Source organism: Chelonia mydas, chromosome 1 (assembly GCF_015237465.2).
Source record: "Chelonia mydas isolate rCheMyd1 chromosome 1, rCheMyd1.pri.v2, whole genome shotgun sequence".
Classification (NCBI taxonomy): Eukaryota; Metazoa; Chordata; order Testudines; family Cheloniidae; genus Chelonia; species Chelonia mydas.
In genome coordinates this window covers 162,560,203-162,577,679 of record NC_057849.1, presented here as the reverse complement: position 1 = coordinate 162,577,679, position 17,477 = coordinate 162,560,203, and the positions used below count along the sequence as shown (strand labels likewise).

Below are 17,477 nucleotides of genomic sequence, written 5' to 3'. Positions count from 1 at the left end.
GTTGGTCGGTGTGCGGGGCAAAAAAGCCCCCAGACCAGAGAGGGAGCATGCTCTGTGCCCCCTAGAAGCCTGCACATGTCATTGCACCTGAGCGCCAAATAGCTGGGGCTCTGCATTTTTGGCAGCCGGGTAAGGGTGGTATCTAGCCAGAAGGGAAGTAGCTAGCTCCTGTAGGCAGCTTACATATAGCCTGATCCAAGTCTTTCCAATAACTTCTTCAGAGGGCTTTGGATCAGGCCCCTACTGCTACACTACAGAAACTGCAATAATATCATTAACTCCCCCCATTCCTGCTTTTTCTTACCCCCTGGCCTGAGCACTGAGGTAAGACACTGGTATAACTGGTAAAGCCAAAAGCAGCAATCTGTGCTGCCAGCTGAAAGGAGGTGTTAACTCTTGGCAATATCACCAGAGATCTTTGGACTTCATAGGTTTGAAAGCTGTGCACCCTGCCCCTTCCCCTCTGCAGCTGCAATCTCCTCCCCTCCCTGTGGGGAATATGCCAAATTAACTCTATGGGGAAACACTGTGGAGTTTTCTGAGTCTACCTCTGGCAGGTCTTCCCATTGGAGAGGCCCAAATAAGCAGTACTCAGAGTTTACTTGCATGGTTGGCAATAAGTAGCCATTTTGGGATTGATTCTTATTTCAGTTGTACAGTGTTATATATCTGAAGATCAGAGAAAACAATGATCATCTATGGATTATCTAGAAGGCAGGTTCCTTGCAAGCACAATAGGGGATTTTTAAAGGTATGTTTTAGAGCTTTTAAGAATCTACCCTCATATGTTAGCCTTCAGGTGAGAGGAATTACGAAGATTGATGTTTATTTTTATGAAGAAGGAGCTGGAGGCTTGCCATGGAGCTAATACATAATATGCTTAGACAGTAAATTCTGTATTGTTGGTCCTTTTATAAAAGTGAGTTACTGGAATTCCCTTTAATTACTCTAACAATAATTATGACACCTTGTTCTTTATTTGTGGGCTGAGGGGTATGTATGTGGTAAGATAACTCATAATATTAATCATTGTAGTGGTTTTGCAAAGACACATAAACCAGGTAGTAGATAACATTCTTCTGTGTTGCTGGCACATTTTGCAGGTTTTTTCTGCCAAACACTACTAAACTGTGCAATCTGAAGCATTAGCAAGTGATTTGCAGCTCTAACTATTTTACAGATCATCTAGTAGCCATGAGAAAAGAAGAGTTTTGAATTCTTGAAATTCCACACACAGGGTGGGAGCTCCTGTTGATAAAAGACTCCCAGTGTATAGGTACAGTAGTATGTTTTTAAAGCAAACCTCTCCATAGAAATTTCTGATTATGGCAGTATATCAAGTTTTACTTTGCTAAAGCAATTTGCCTGTTGCAGCCAAACTGAACTGAATTGATAGCACATCACAGTGGTAAGGAATGCCTATGTTCAGAAATAGATGGCTTTCTCAATTGTAAATCCACTAACTATGTACTTTGAGAGATGTTCCTGATTTTGCCTCAGAATTTCTTCTCACCTCCTCCTCTCTGAGCTGGTGGTTTCTCCTCACTCGAGATTTGGATTTTAACATAGACAATATCTGTCCCAGTTTCAGGGCTAGCTGCAACTCTGTCCTCTTTCAGATCTTTCAGATTTTTCAGAGTAAAACTGCACTTCAACCCCTTGGACTGGACTTCACTCTGTTCCTGTCAATCTTCTTTTACACAGTTTATTGGCAAACATTTGTTTCATACCTGAAATGTCTTCCATTTTCCAAATGCGTGTGAAACTCCATCAGTCTGTCTTTGTATAGTACAGTGAATAGGTGCCAAGATCAGTATAACTGAAGGACCCATTCATCTGACACAGGATTTGTGAGCTCTTAACATGTACACAATGTGCCTTCCTTTGAGATCATTTTAATCCCTGTAAGAAGAGTGTGAAAGCTTCCAAATTAAATCCACTAAAATGCAGAAGAACAATAAGTTAATTAAAAGGAAACAGTTCTCTGGCCACTCAGACCAATGCTTAGTCTACACTTAAAATTTCGATCAACCTAGCTGCGTCACTCCAGTGAAAAGTTCATACCCCAGAGGGCTGTAGTTAAGCTGAAATAGCTCCCGGTGTAGCTCTGGCTAAGTCAATGGAAGAATTCTTCCTTCGATGTAGCCACCGGCACTCAGAGAGGTGGATTAACTGCAGTGATGGAAAAACTCCTTCTGTCGCTGTACAAAGCATCTACACTACAACAACACAGTTGCAGCACCATCGTGTAGACATGGCCTAAGAGCTCATTCCATCCGGAAAACTCTCCGGTTACTTACCTTACCGTAACTGGAGTTCTTCAAGTTGTGTGGTCTCTATATTCCACTGCAGGCTCTCTAGCACATGGAGTGCATGCACACCCACAACGGAATACTAGTAGGGTCCACCACTTGAAGTAGAACAAAAACTTCTCGTCAGGAAAGTCACAGAGCACATCACACAGAGCTTCAAACATTTCTTTACTGACCGTTACAGACTTGATCTATTCTCCTCATCAAAAGCAGTGGTTGGCACAATTTAAGGTCTATCAAAAGTATGCCTCATTATTTCCTGTTCATTGGCATTTCCTTTTGGTCCCGAAAGCTGGATCTAGCTATTGGATAGTTATGTCTTATGGAAACCATGCGCTGTGAGACAGATCTTTGGCAGCAGTCCAGACCCTTGCTCTCACCTGGAGCTAAGGGATTTAACAAGAACTTGTTTCTTTTACCATCTATTACTTTTGACTACAAGTAGGAACATAAGAAGAGCAGCAGAAAAAGAAAGATCTTGCCCCTGAAAGAAAGAAAACTGCTCTCCATTTGATTCATCTTTTGTTATTAACAGGAGAAATTTAGCTCTTTCGGTAACTGTGGCTCTGGGAGCACAAACTCTGGCCCTATTCCTTTAGTCCAACCCAGAAGAGCAGACCCTACCACCCTCATGCAGCCACATTGGCTGCACTTGAGCTGCATGCAGACACAAGGGTCTGCCTGTGCGAATCCAGTTGCAGGACTAGAGCCTTTGTATGAATGTTCTTTAGTGGACGAGGCCCGCAGAAAATTACAGCCCTGGTCTTTTGTGTTACAGTGATCATAAAGGTGTTGACTCTGCACATTTAAAATGGATTAATAATGGGTTTGATTATTATTCTGGGCCATAGTTTATAGTGAATTTTCCTTATTTGCAGTGTGATTAAGATAACAGCTCAGACAGCGTAATGTTCTTAAAATTGACAGTGCACAATTTTTCTTTTTTCTTTTTAGTTCCCAAAATCATATTTACAGCAGTTGATCCAATGATTTCTAATCTAAATCCTTCTCTGAAGCAGAACGATGGTGAATATGGTAATTTTTATAGTTTTATTACCATCATTTGTCTTTAAGTCAAAATAGGAAATATGTTTGATCACAGATGGACATAGCTGTATTAGAATAAAGAGGGAGAAATAGTAAAATCATGTGTTAAAACTGGCTCTGACCGCTGAAAGTTGCCAAAAAAAAAAAAAAATGATGTTTTATCATCAACAGAATGAGTTCTACACAATTAGATTCTGATGATACTGTAATGTGGGAATTTCACAATGAGAAATCCATTCAGGAACAAAGGCAAAATTCTAGGGTCTGATATTAAATAAGTTATTGTGGGCCAAATCCAGCAGTCCAAATGCCTGTAAAAATATATAAGATGTTGGCTCGAGCCAGGATTGCAAGATTTGGTCCTAAATTTGAGAGGTGAAGCTGGTAAGCTTGCAGCTTAGGGGTGAGGACATGCTTCCCACACCTATTCCTGTGGAAGAACCTGTTGACTCAATAGATGTTCAGTGGCTCTGGTAAGTGAGGAGCTACCCATTTTCTCCAGGACCCGAGTGTGCCAATCGCTGCCTCGTTATGTCCACCTTTTAAGGAGGCACAGCCTGGAATTCTGTCTCTGCTCCAGAACGCACATGCCCAATGTGTGCTGTAGTTCACTGTCAGCGCTTCTGAATATTTAAAGGGGTGCCTTAAAGTGTGGAGAAGTCATTTGCCTGAAACTGCATGTTCAAACCAAACAAGCTACATGATGTGGTTGTTTGTCCACAGAGCTAAAGATTTTCTGAAAAAAGCAACCTTGATCAACAATGTGTTTATATACACAAGATTTCCTCAAGAATCAGAGTGGCAACACTTGTACTGTTCATTTTCATCGCTGTTCTCCTCAGCTGCTTCTCAGTCTGGTCACTTTCATTCCCTGGGAAGTAGCCATGCACAGTATAATCTTATTAATGTCTTAGCATATTTCATTCTTGTCTATTAATTTATTAAATTTAGATTGGAATAAGGTAGAGGGGAAACTGCACATAAAAAACAAGTTATCTTCTAACCATCCCCTTACACTACATACTATGAGCTATGATCTTTAATTAAGCCGCTGAAGTCACTTTAAACAGAACTTTAAACATATTGCATTTTGAAATTTCCATCACTGGGACATGGGCACATTGTGGTTATCCATAACTATTGTACATCTTTCTTAACTGTGGTCAAGAGATGTGAACAGTAACAGTGAGTATATGATTGTTTCAGACTGGATAACCATGTATGAGTAAGGCTGAAATGTAATTTTGTGAACAGCGGAGAAAATGAATGGTGTGGCTAGCACACATCCTCTATTGCAAGGGCGGGCAAACTTTTTGGCCTGAGGGCCGCATCGGGTTTCGGAAATTGTATGGAGGGCCAGTTAGGGGAGGGGGGTCATAGCCCGGCCCCCACCTCCTATCTGCTTCCCCCCCCCCCCCGGGACTCCTGCCTCATCCAACCCCCCCTGTTCCCTGACGACCCCCCCGGGACCCCTGCCTCATCCATAAACCCCCACTCCCTGTCCCCTGACCCCCCCCGGACCCCTGCCCCTAACTGCCCCCCGCCGCCCCATCCAACCCCTCCTCTCATTCCTGACTTCCCCCCGGGACCCCTGCCCTATCCAACCACCCCTTCTCCCTGTCCCCTGACTGCCCTGGAACCCCTGCCCCAACTGCCCCCCGTCACCCCATCCAACCCCCGCTCTCCTTCCTTACTGCCCCCCCAGGGACTCCTGCCCCCATTCAACCCCCTGTTCCTGCCCTGACCCCTATCCACACCTCTGCCCTCTGACCACCACCCTGAACTCCCCTGCCCTCTATCCAACCCCCCCACTCCCTGCTCCCTTACCGCACTGCCTGGAGCACCGGTGGCTGGCAGCGCTACAGCCATGCTGCCCGGCTGGAGCCAGGCCATGCCACCGCCACCACCACGCAGCACAGAGCACTGGGTCAGGCCGGGCTCTGCAGCTGCACTGCCGCAGGAGCTCGCTGCCCTGCCGCCCAGAGCACTGCGCCGATGGAGCAGTGAGCTGAGGCTGCGGGTGAGGGGCCGGGGCCTAGCCTCTTGGGGCAGGAGCTCAGGGGCCGGGCAGGAGGATCCCACAGGCCGGATGTGGCCCGCGGGCCGTGGTTTGCCCACCTCTGCTCTATTGCCACCATTTCTAGGATACTGCAGAGATTGTTTTGGGAAGTGATTCATTTAGGGTCTGATCGAAAGCTCAGTGAAGTAATTGGGAATCTTTCCTTTGGCCTCATTGGGCTTTGGTTCAGGCACTAAATGGGATTGGTCATAGCTGCTGTTTAATAACAACTTTGTAGTTTTCTAACTATCCGTTATGTTTTGTTTGTAGATCACGGGTTTGGTCTAATGTTTTGCAAAGTCCCTGAAACTATAACACTGTCAGTCCTAAATTTTTCCACGAGTTCAGTTAGATGACCTGTTGGATTTAAAGAACTTGAAAGAAAAATTAGAATTTAGTAGCATTACTAAGCGTAACATACTCTAATTGAATTTGTCTTGTATTTTCACATTACAGATATAAACACTGACCCCAGGGAATCAAGGCTTCCAAAGAAAGATGGAATTATTATTAGCAACTCTTTGGCTACATTTGCTTACGTTAGAGGTAGGAAAACGTTGGGTTTTTTCCCCCTCCTTGTACTGTGTTTGGTAATCCTGTTACTTCTAGTAATTGTGCTGGTAGAGCATTACCACGCTGCCGGGAGGATGAGACGATCATAACATAGCAACTGACATTTATGTAATATGTTCCATCCCGAAGGATCCCAAACTCTTTTAGAGGCTGCAGCCAAGATTTTTAAAATGAGTGATTTCAATGGGAGCCGCTGTGTGCTCAGCACTTTTGAAAATTAGGCACTTATGTAGGAGCCTATCTTTAGGAATCCATTTCTGGAAGTTTTGGTCCGTGTATATAAGGATCACTGAAGCACAATTAAAATTCAGCCACCTCTGGGATGGCACATGACAGGAATTCTGACCCATTGCCGCCACCACCCCCACCCCTACCAATCATCAAGGCAAATCCCAAAGGGACGTGGCCTTGTTGCAGAGTAAGTGCCACCCAGATCAACCTCTAGCTAGATCTTTAAGATGGTCTAGTTGGATGTTCGGTCTGTGTCCACTATTGGCGATGTGGGAATTCTGACCCAGCAACCCTACAAAGCAGGATTTAGGAAAATAAATATAAGATAATGTTGCCCCTTTTAGACCTGAGTGGCTAATCAAAGTTTGGGGCCCTATAGATATTCCAGTTAGAAATAGAAATTGGTAATAGGAGTTTTTTTGATCCAGTTTTGTTTATTTACAAAGAATGTACAAAATCCTGTGTCTCTGAATGCAAAGGGGATCAAATAGCAAGAAACAGCTTCTTTTGCTCCCAGCACCAAGAGCACTCTTTTAGCCTGCACCCATAACCCAAAAATCTCTTCCCAGCGTTCTTCCAGAGTCAGCCACCTTCAGCTTTCAGCTGCTCCTTTAGGTTGTCTCTCATTCTCAGGACTGGTCTACGCTGAAAAGTTAGGTTGACCTAGCTACATCACTCAGAGGTGTGAAAAATCCACAACCTTGAGTGACGTAGTTAAACTTAGCACTGACCTAAACCTCAGTGTAGACAGTGCTAGGACAAAAGAATTCTTCCATTGATTTAGCTACTGCCTCTCAGGGAGGTGGATTAACTACAGCGACTCTCTTCTCACACACACACACACACCCCTACCCAAAACAGCATTCAGCCAAAAACTCCTGAATGGGTTCACACACACTTTTTGCCTTCGGTGGGGCTTATGCGTACAGTTATATTAAATGAAGGATGAGTTCACACCTACCACTCTCAATGGGCTTTCAACTCAACCCATAACAAGGTATCACCCAGCTCGTATCAATAATATCACCAGCTAACTGAAAACTGAGAAAAAAATGTAGGTAGACAGACTATAACACCACAAGCTGAAATTTGGGAGCAGCCCTGGAGCCAACATTTCTACTCTTTCAGAAGAGGTCATGGGATCTGTAAATGAGCACAAGCAATTACAGTTTTAGTTTTACATAACATTTGAAATATGACACCGCTGCAACACAGTGTCCCCTAGCACTGTACTGGGAAAGACATTTACTACTGAATCAGATACAAGAGTATTCCCTACTGAGTCACCATCACACCTTCCTGTAGCATACCTTTGCTTTAGAGGTCTCTCGTACAAATACTGACCTGATGTGATGCTCCTCAAGGGTACCCGGGTGTGACTGGAAGCCTCAGGGTCCTGCCACACTCCATCTCAGAGAGGAGCAGAAGAGAAGTCCTCCAAGCGGCCAAGAGTGATTGCGGAGAAAGAGCCAACAATGAGAGAGGCTGCAGGGAGCAGTCAATCAGGGCCCAGCAGGACCATATAAAAGGAGCTGCAGAACAGAGCATCAGTCAGTTACTGCCTAGAGTTGGAGGAGGGAGGACTGTGTTCCTGACTGTCTGAAAGAGAAGTAGGACCACGGACAGCTCAGTGTGGGAAGGGACCAGGGGAGCAAGAGAGAGCTCCTGGCTCGCTGCTGGGACTGAGCCTAAGATAGTCTGCAGGCTGGGACCGGGGGAGCAAAGAAGGATCTCCTGGATGACTGCTAGGACTGAGTAAGGACTAAGCCCAGGGAGGGCCGCAGGAAGACATTGTCTCCAGCGAAGAAGCCTTGAGGGTATGGCCTATACCATGCCCGGGGCAAGTTAAAGACTGTATACTCTGGAAAGGGTTTGTTCTCTTTCACATACAGACAGTGTGTGTGACTCAGCCGGAGGGCTGAGTCACTAAAAAACCACCTGAGACACTACTGATGGGTCACCATAAATGGAAAGACTGCAGACATACCATACCAAAAGAAGGCATTTGTGAGAGGTAGATGTCAACCCCATTACACCAGGGTTGTGAGGCACCTTGCCATCACTTGCCCTTCACCATGAAGCAGCGTCTCTGCCTGATGTGCATCAGCTCCCTGAAACCAACAGCCTCTGGCAGCACAAGCACTGCCTTCCAGGCCTCAACAGGTCTTAGTCTGGTTGTACATGTAGGGACAGGCACACACCAGTTTCCTGAGTTCTCAGAGCGTTCCCAGCAGTGTCCAGCCCCTTATTCACGGAACACTCGCAGCATTACCAGGCCTGCTGTTCCCGAAGGAACAGTACACACCAGCCTGTAAGATTCAATTAAGAAAGCATTTTTCTTTACACTCTAGCACTTAGATGTAGGTACAGTGAAAATAAGAATGTTTGTTATAAAAAAACCAGAGATTTAGGTGATAATGGGTAGCAGAAACAAACGGTTACATATAAAACAAAATCATAACACACTTTCTAGAGACTAAACTTAACCTTCTATCTAAAGAAGCTTATCTCACCCAAAATTCACTCCAGCATTTTCAACTTAGTCTGATTGAGGCCCCTTTTTTTCATGAAGCAAAAGTGCTATCCTTTTCTTCCTCAGTAAAGGGTGCCCAGCTGTCTTCTTTCCCTCCCAAATATAGTAGAGTAAACATTTGATGTGTACCTGCAGATGGAGTTCTCTGTGCTCCACTCCTCCCCCCACTGCTTTTCCTTTCTGCTTAGTTTCTTTTTAAAATTCTTGCAATCCTTCATTTGCCTTCAGGCGAGACTGGTTATAGGAGACCCACTGTGAAACATGCAACACTTAATTTACATGAGAACAGTCAGATAGATAAACCTTTCTGGAGAGAACCTGTTTTTCACCTATGCTGGTGACTAGTCTCTCGACACAAACTCAAGAACATATTTTTAGTATCTATGCATAACTCCTTACATATTATCTGTACATTCATTTCACAATGCTGTTGCTGACCAATGTGACACCAGCTTTTATTTGAGACCTCACATGACATTCTTTGGTGAACCAGAATGGACATACCAGAATCAGGAGGTTCGGGTAGCCCCTCTGCACCCCCTTGTACATTGGCATTCTCGACTCACACCTGGCTTTTACTTATGACATTTGACAAGAGCACAGCCCGAGATGGAGTGACTGCAGATTATGGCTCAGATCCTCAGGACTTGCCATTTGGCATATGACAGCTTGGGGGACGGGAAAACTGCAAATGGGTAAGATACCTTTGGGTTTCCCTGATACTCAGACTGCATGTGTTGGTCTGGTCCTGAGTGGCAACTTAGAGCAGTCTCAGGACTGCTTTACAAATGCATCTACATTTGAGCTCACAGGTGCTATTCTCAGCTGAGATAGATGTACCCACATGAGTGCTGCTTATGCTAGAGCACTAAATATAGCCGTGTATCTGGGGATAGCAGCCATGTATCTGGGGGCTAACCCCCAAATGTATCCAGGGGGGCTGGGCAGGTATGTACTCAGGCAGCGAGCCAGAGCCACTGCCCTGGCTACCCTGGTTGTACTGCTATTTTTAGCATGCTAGCTAGAGCAGAGTAGCCTACGCTAGCTAGGAATCACACCTCCCAGCTCAAATGTAGATGTACCCTTTGTCATGAAGGCTGCAACAGCCTGAGGGACTATTCTGGCAACCAGAGTTCACCAGAACACAGGAGCTCTCTGCCCATGCCCCCTTTTTCCCAGGCCATGCCCACTATGGCAAGAGGGCTAGAAAAGGTGGCATGGCCACCAGCCAGTTGTTAAGAGTGCTAGTAAACTATTCATAACACACAGCCTAATACTTTTAGGGGCAAGTCTTTTTGCACAGTAATTAAAGAAATTGACTAGACAGGATTTAGATTACATGTATACAGACTTTTTGTTGCACGGCAGATAAGGCTAAAGAAGTGCCAAACTTACCCAACATCACGTAGGGCTCTTTGGAAATGACCGCTGACTTTTGTATCCCTTCTCAGCTTTTGTTTACAGATGTTTTAAGTCTGGCTTTTTGTTTTGAATTTTAGATCACCCTGAAAGAGCTGCTCTCCTGTTCATGTCTAGTGTGTGTATTGGCTTGGTCTTCACACTGTGCGCTTTGGTGATACATGTGTCGTGCACTAACGACTTCCCAAAACTGCACAGAATGAAAGACCATTCAGTGCTGGAAAGTGACAAAGCAGATGATCACAGTGATGATGAAGAAGAGGAAGATTCTTTGGATTCAGACTTGCCAAATGAGCTAACAGGGTTTCATAGGACTTCTTACTCTGGTTATAATTCAACAGAAGCAGCTGAACTGGCTGAAAGGATAGAGCGTCGAGAACAGATAATGCAAGAAATTTGGATGAACAGTGGTTTGGATATGTCTCTTACTAGAAATATCAGTCCGTTTTATATTAATGAACAACAAAGTGTTTATTTTGGATGATCCAAGCTTTTTGTTTTTAATGTACCTTCTGTGAAGGGACACGTGTAACTATATATAATTATTTGTAAAGTAAAAAAATATATCAATAATAAAAGGACTGTTTCAAACCCTTAACTACATAACCCAGTGTGGAACAAATTCTGCAAGTATTTATAGTTCGTTGTTGTTCTTTATTGACTAGTTGAAGATGAATTCCTATACATAAGTGAAAAACATACACCTTTGCAGAAAGAAAAGTAATAAAGCAGCATAATACAGGATTAGGTATTTGTGTTCCATAAGGACATGGCATTTATTAGTTAACAGGTTAATTAGGACAGGCTTCTACAGTACTTTGGAACTGCCATGTGCTAAAGCAATGTAAAATATTTGTATTATTAATAAGGCAGGTGGAGCTAGACAAAACCATCCAGGGCTCCCTGAGGCCCTTCTGCTATTGCTCCAACCCATCCCAACTCAACCTTCCCCCCCAGTAAACCACTATATAATTGAGCTCAGTATAGCTGGAGCTAAAATCCTGCTAGCATTAGGCAGGTTAACAGGTCTGGTTCTTTAGGGTTGTATGCAAAAGAGGTAAAAAGTGTGGGACCCCTTGAAGTTAAGCCACAGTGAAGTCACATTTTTTCTCAAAAGTGTGTGTATTCGCTCAGAACCATGGTTAGCCAAACCCCACCTTAACGCTCATGCAGAATGCACACAGGCCTAGGTGACAAGTCCCTAATGTATGCTGAAGCTTTACTCCACAAGTAGTCCCATTGATTTCAAGAGCAAGAGTAAGGTGCTATTCAGTATGAGTAGGAGCTTCACAGTTGGGCTCTTTTTTCTGTATGCAGGTAGCAGGAACATATGCCCTCACCATGGAAAAAAAAATTCACTTGCAGGGAAGATATGCCTGGGTAAGAAGTGTAAACTGGCATCAGGACCTTCAGTGGCATGTACTGCTGAAAAAAGGATTAAAAATAAAAGTGCAATAAAACACTTACCTGAGGCATATTCAGTTGTTACGTATGTCTGTCCTTGAGTTTAGCAACCTTTTAATTCTGTAGGAGCCAAAATAAATCCCACCCCCACCCCACTTTAGGATTGGTAGCATGTTAGACAAGTATTTTTGTGAGTATTGTGGCCATTTTTGCTAATGTTTATATCAAAGTATATTTTTAGAGCCTGCTGATCTGATTTCAAGTTATTCTCCGTGAGGCTCTTTGATAAGGGTCATAATCTTCACTTCAAGAGTGTTCATGGACTAATCATGTTTGATTTAGTTCAGTCACACAGAAAATTAAATCAGAAATTTATCTACATTGAAAATGCAGCCTTCCTGCCTTTAAGTAGAATGTCTCCAATAATTGAACGGCAGTCTGTAGGGACCTAGCAGAACAAAAGGAGGAAAAATGTCACTTCCTAGTCGTAATACTTATGAGATCACTGTGCTGTCCCTGTTCAGCCCCCATGTACAATGTAGTTGTATGAATCCTCTGAAAGAAAAAAATAGGGATTGTTTTAAACTCAAAATTGAGTTTGGGAAAAAAATTGGAAAAGAGAAGCGGGACTTGCTCAGCTGGCTTAGCAGCAATCAGATGCTGAACTGGAAAATCTGAACACTGATTAGTGTCCTGTTAAGGGAAGGAACACAGATTAAGGAGATGGGAAAGGATGACATTAGCCTACTTCATTTAGCTAGGCCACTTTTCCAAATTATGCACGTTGTGTTAAACATGCAATACGGTGTAAATTTGAGATAGGACTAGTTTTTCATTCGCTGGGATGGGAGAGCCCCCTTTCCACAGCAGAGTTATTATGGTTAATGCATTCCTTTCACAGGGTTTGGTTTGGAAAAGATTTAGTGAATTACTTGATCTTTTCAATGTGCACTGCAAAGTGAAAGACTTTTTTTTTTAGCCTAATAAGGCCAGGTTTTTCTGTTGACCGACCCTGCGAGTAGGTGTTATCCCACAGGGAAATGCTGACTGATTCCAGCTGACTCAGGGAGGCAGCTGTGGTTCATTAACTTCACCCTGCCTATGAAGAGATGGGAGTAGTTCTTTGACCAGATTAAGGCCTACCCTGCACCACGCTAGGAAAGATACCTGGCGCCAGCTATTCTGGTATAGCTATACCAGCAAAACTTCCTAGTGCAGAGGCACACAATGCTGGCAAAAAAGTGCTTTTGGCAGTACAGCTTATACCAATTTCTCACACTAAATAAGCTGTACCAGCAAAAGCATTTTATGCCAGCATACCTGTGTCAGCACTAATGGTTTTGCCAGTATAAAAATGTCTCTACGTATCATCCCCATTAAGAGACAATATTCTAGCAATAACAGTTTCAGGTGCAGACCTGGCCTAAGAGAGAGATGAGTGTGCAGGGAAATCCTGCAGGCAGCCAAGCGGAAGGAGAGAGCTTGGACCCAGGTTTACGTTTTCATTGTTGTTAGTTGAGTCAGCCCTAAAACCAGTTCCCAGGAACAGCTTAAAGTTTGGACTAAAGACAGGAGGCCAGATCCTCAGCTGCTATATATATCAGTGCAACTTCATTGACGTCAGTAGAGCTATGCTGATTTATACCAGCTGAGGATCTGGCCAGTGTGCTTACCTTGTCCTTTTCTGCTGTATTGCAATGCATAAAGACTGCCTCAGAGCAGCCCCAGCGTCTTTTGGGGCCCTTATCCCACTGAAGAGTTTCGGCACCCCACACTTCCTTAACACATGTAATTTAGGCCAGTGGTTCTCAAAGCCGATCTGCCGCTTGTTCAGGGAAAGCCCCGGCCGGGCCGGGCCGGTTTGTTTACCTGCCGCATCTGCAGGTTCGGCCGATCGCGGCTCCCACTGGCCTCGGTTCGCTGCTCCAGGCCAATGGGGGCTGCGGGAAGGGCGGCCAGCACGTCCCTCGGCCCGCACCGCTTCCCGCAGCCCCCATTGGCCTGGAGCGGCGAACCGCAGCCAGTGGGAGCCATGATCGGCTGAACCTGTGGATGCGGCAGGTAAACAAACCGGTCCGGCTCGCCAGGGGCTTTCCCTGCACAAGCAGCAGACCGGCTTTGAGAACCACTGATTTAGGCTACTTTAGAAATGAAACCCCCTCAGCCCATCACCTTTTCCATGACAGTTGAACATTCTTCAAACCTTTTTACTTCCCAACCTTTCGGTGTCTCTTCCTTTGTTTGGCCCTGTATGTGACTGCATTCGACATCATTCCAAAGCTCAGGGCTTAGTCCTTCAGCCCAGATTTTTACTTAGCATCAGCATAGATGAAGGAGCCCTGCTGACACTACTGACTGGTGTCCCTTTTACTTCTTCCATAAGCATTTGACTTTTGACCACACGTTTTCCTATTCAAAGATATTTTGTATGTTGAACACTATTGACTGCATGTGCTTTAAACTGCTCTATCTTCCTTATGGCAACCACCAAGGATCCTGACACCTAAGAACATTGCTGAATGTAGGACGTAGGGAGAGCTATGTGATTTGGGAGTCAAAGGGTAAGTATTGCTGCTTTAAATTCTGGCCTTGTGCATTGGCAGATGGGTATGGTTTGTTCAGCTGTGCATATAAGCATGGATTTCAGCAAAGTCTATTTAACATGTGAGGGAACACTACAGGACCTGGTATTTCCTTGGAGACAGTATTGGTGGTATTAGTGGGACTAGAAGGATCATCCAGTTGTTATGACCTTAGCCTAGAGCTTGGAAGGGTTGGGTTCAACTCTCTGCTCTGTCACACGTCCTGTGTGACATGGACAAGTTCTGCCTCTTTGTGCCCCAGGTTACCATCAACAAAATGAGGATAACAGCACACTCCCACGCACAGGGAGGTTGTGAGGTGGCTCAGATCTGATGGTGGCAGGGGCCATATCAGATTCTTAGATCAAGTGTAAATATTTAAATTATGATAACATCCAAAGGCCTCAACTGGGTAAAAGCACTTCTATGGATCACAAAGGGCAGCTGTTCCACAATCCACCGCTGTCTCTGTTGAGCTGCACCCTGAAAATGTGCTTACATACAAGTATTTAAGGTGTGAGTATTTAAATGAAACATTAGAGGGATACATTTGTTTGAAGTCAGTGTGACATGTGATGATGAGGGAAGGAAAATCAGGGTTGCCTGGTGTAGAAAAGGAAGGACTGTTTTGCATAAGATTGGAAACCATGACTCACTCCTGCTTGGGGGAAGTTTTCCTTTCTTGTTTACAAGTTGAGTTCAACTTGCTACTCCATTTTTCTTTAAAATCTAAATCTTCACAGCCAGTAGATTGGATGAAGTTTCAGTAAGTCTCTCATTTGCTTCCCAGTACTGTATTGTTTGTTGTTTAAAGAAAAGGAGTACTTGTGGCACCTTAGAGACTAACCAATTTATCTGAGCATAAGCTTCACAACACCTTTGAGTTCATTGCTTTTTCCTGATTGTTTTTGGTAGAACTAAGATGCAGTGAGTAGATCATTTCAGTTTCATTGATGTTATAGCTCATGCTGAAAACAAAATTTGGTGTAAGAAACTGAAAATAAATGAGGAACAATTGTAACAGATACTGTCATAACCAGACAGCTAAGGGTAGCCTAGAATTCCTCCTTACGTGTAAGAGGTTAAGAAGCTCAAATAACCTGGTTGGCACCTGACCAAAAGGACCAATGGGGAAAGAAGATACTTTCAAATCTTGGGGGGAGGCTTTGTTTTGTGTGTTCTCTTGGGAAGCAGAGAGCATCAGGTCAGAAAACTCCTTCTCCTATAAACCATCCCAAAAGTCTCTCATATTGCAAAAATTGTAAGTAAAAGCCAGGCCAGTTAGATTATCTTTTGTTCTGCTTGTGAATTTTTCCTTTGCTGGAGGGAGGTTTATTCCTGTTTTCTGTAACTTTGAAACTAAGCCTAGAGGAAGTTCTGCTGTGTTTTTGAATCTTTTGTTACCCTGTAAAGTTATTTTCCATCCTGATTTTACAGAGGTGATTTTTACCTTTTTTTAAAATAAAATCCTTCTTTTAAGAACCTGACTGATTTCTCTATTGTCCTAAGACCCAGGGGTTTGGGTCTGTGATCGCTTTGTAACCAATTGGTTAGGATATTATTCTCAAGCCCCCCCAGGAAAGGGGGTGCAAGGGGTTGGGGGGATATTTTGTGGGAATAGGAACTCCAAGTGGTCCTTTCCCTGATTTTTTGTTAAATCACTTGCAGCGTACCCTCCAAGGGCAAAGAATTTGTGCCTTGGGGAAGTCTTAACCTAAGCTGGTAGAAATAAGCTTAGGGGGTCTTTCATGCGGGTCCCCACATCTGTACCCTAGAGTTCAGAGTGGGGAGGGAACCCTGACAGATACTATAACAAATGACTTACAATTTTTATAGCAAATAACAATGTAGGGTAATTAAACATAAAATGGTTTGTACTGAGAGAGCCACTTTCAGTACCATTCCTATCCTGTTTTACCATTGCAGGAGCAATGTGAAAAAGCAATTGACTCGTTAACTAGCAGGAGGATGCATAAGCTGAAAAATTTAGTAGAAATATAGCCCATATCTACTTTGTTTGCAGGCTAAAGGCAAAGACACAATTAACCCATGTGGCATAGGTCACCAGCATCACTACAGGAGGGATGGTCCAGCGTTAATAACAAGATGAAGCCTCAGCCGTACAATCTATGCTGCTACTCAGTGGAACTGCATAAGAAGAAAATATTACAAAGGAGAGCTTGCAAGTTACTTGATTGACTTTGTGTGTCTTGAAGGCATTACATATTAGGGTTATATTACATGCCTGTCTATGTGAATGACATTTACATTTGAAAACACTGCATTCAATTACAACAAACATGAAATATTAAGTTAGTGGAAAGGTTTTGTTCAAAGTTTGCAGGGATCTGTTTTAAATCTATAATTTGCTCTTTTGAAATAACTAGGCCACCCAGGAGCCCAAAGTTTATTATCAGAAATCCCTGTGCCAGGCTTGAAAGAGATTGAAAATGAATCCTTTTGAAACCCAGGCTTTTCATCAAAATCCATTCAGCTGGTGCGTGTACAACAGTTGTCTGACACTGAAGCCAAAAGCACGAAGCTGCACTGCAGTGGTTTTCAAGACACTATTGTGATCAGCTGAGCTGTGCATTGCCGCTTGAAAGGTGTCATGAAGAAGAAGACAATACAGAAGGTGTGGTGCAGCATTAAAATAGTTTAGAGCTTTTCCTTATTCTCAAGTGAGAACCTGAAGCACTTAAGAAAGCATAAAAATCTGAGTGCCTGGGAGGTAGGGAATGAAAACAGAGAGGTTTAGAAACCACTCAACTGACTTGACTTCAGTATAAACATTGTGAAGCTTAAAAATCAAACCCGTAGAAACCTTGTGTAACCTTTCTCATAGTCACATGGCTGAGCACAGACAAGCTTGGAAGTGATCAGTTCAACCACACAATGAAAGCAGTTTTGCAACGTTTGTGAAGCAGACGTCTTTGTAGCGTAGATTTTCTAGGGCTCTCACAGGCCCCCCTCCAAAGCCCATTGATGGCAACGGGAATCTGCCCACTGCCTTTAGTGAATTTTGGATTGAGCTCTAAGGTTCTTTGTAAACAGTAACATGACTGCTGCTTTTCCACATCAACCACCACATCAATAGCACAACTGCCATCAAGCTGAAATTCTAACTCAGGAGCAAAGAGTATTTTTTTTTTTTGAGGCTTTGCAAATATTAGCAACCTAAAGTTAAACCATTAAAACGCCATATAACCCTTACAAGAGGTGGGTTCCGTGTTCTTTGATACGCACAGAACCCTAGGAGACAAGGTCCGCTACTATCCTAGTATCCATGACCCTGTTTACACTGACCTGTGTTGCCC

The 17,477-nt window shown here is 43.8% G+C and overlaps 1 protein-coding gene across 7 annotated transcripts in view; it reads left to right on the top strand.

Annotated features, from left to right (window-relative positions):
* Positions 1-10,772, top strand: part of EVA1C (eva-1 homolog C) — a 62,847-nt gene extending 52,075 nt beyond the window's left edge. For 3 of the 7 annotated variants that reach the window (XM_043538288.1, XM_007070711.4, XM_027832870.3), the window contains exons 6-8: positions 3,267-3,347; positions 5,875-5,964; positions 10,255-10,772. In XM_043538288.1, coding sequence (XP_043394223.1) covers positions 3,267-3,347; positions 5,875-5,964; positions 10,255-10,658 — 575 coding nt within the window. In that variant the 3' untranslated portion in view covers positions 10,659-10,772. The other 4 variants (XM_043538285.1, XM_043538284.1, XM_043538287.1 and 1 more) reach the window with 2 other exon arrangements.
* The last annotated feature ends 6,705 nt before the right edge of the window (positions 10,773-17,477 follow it).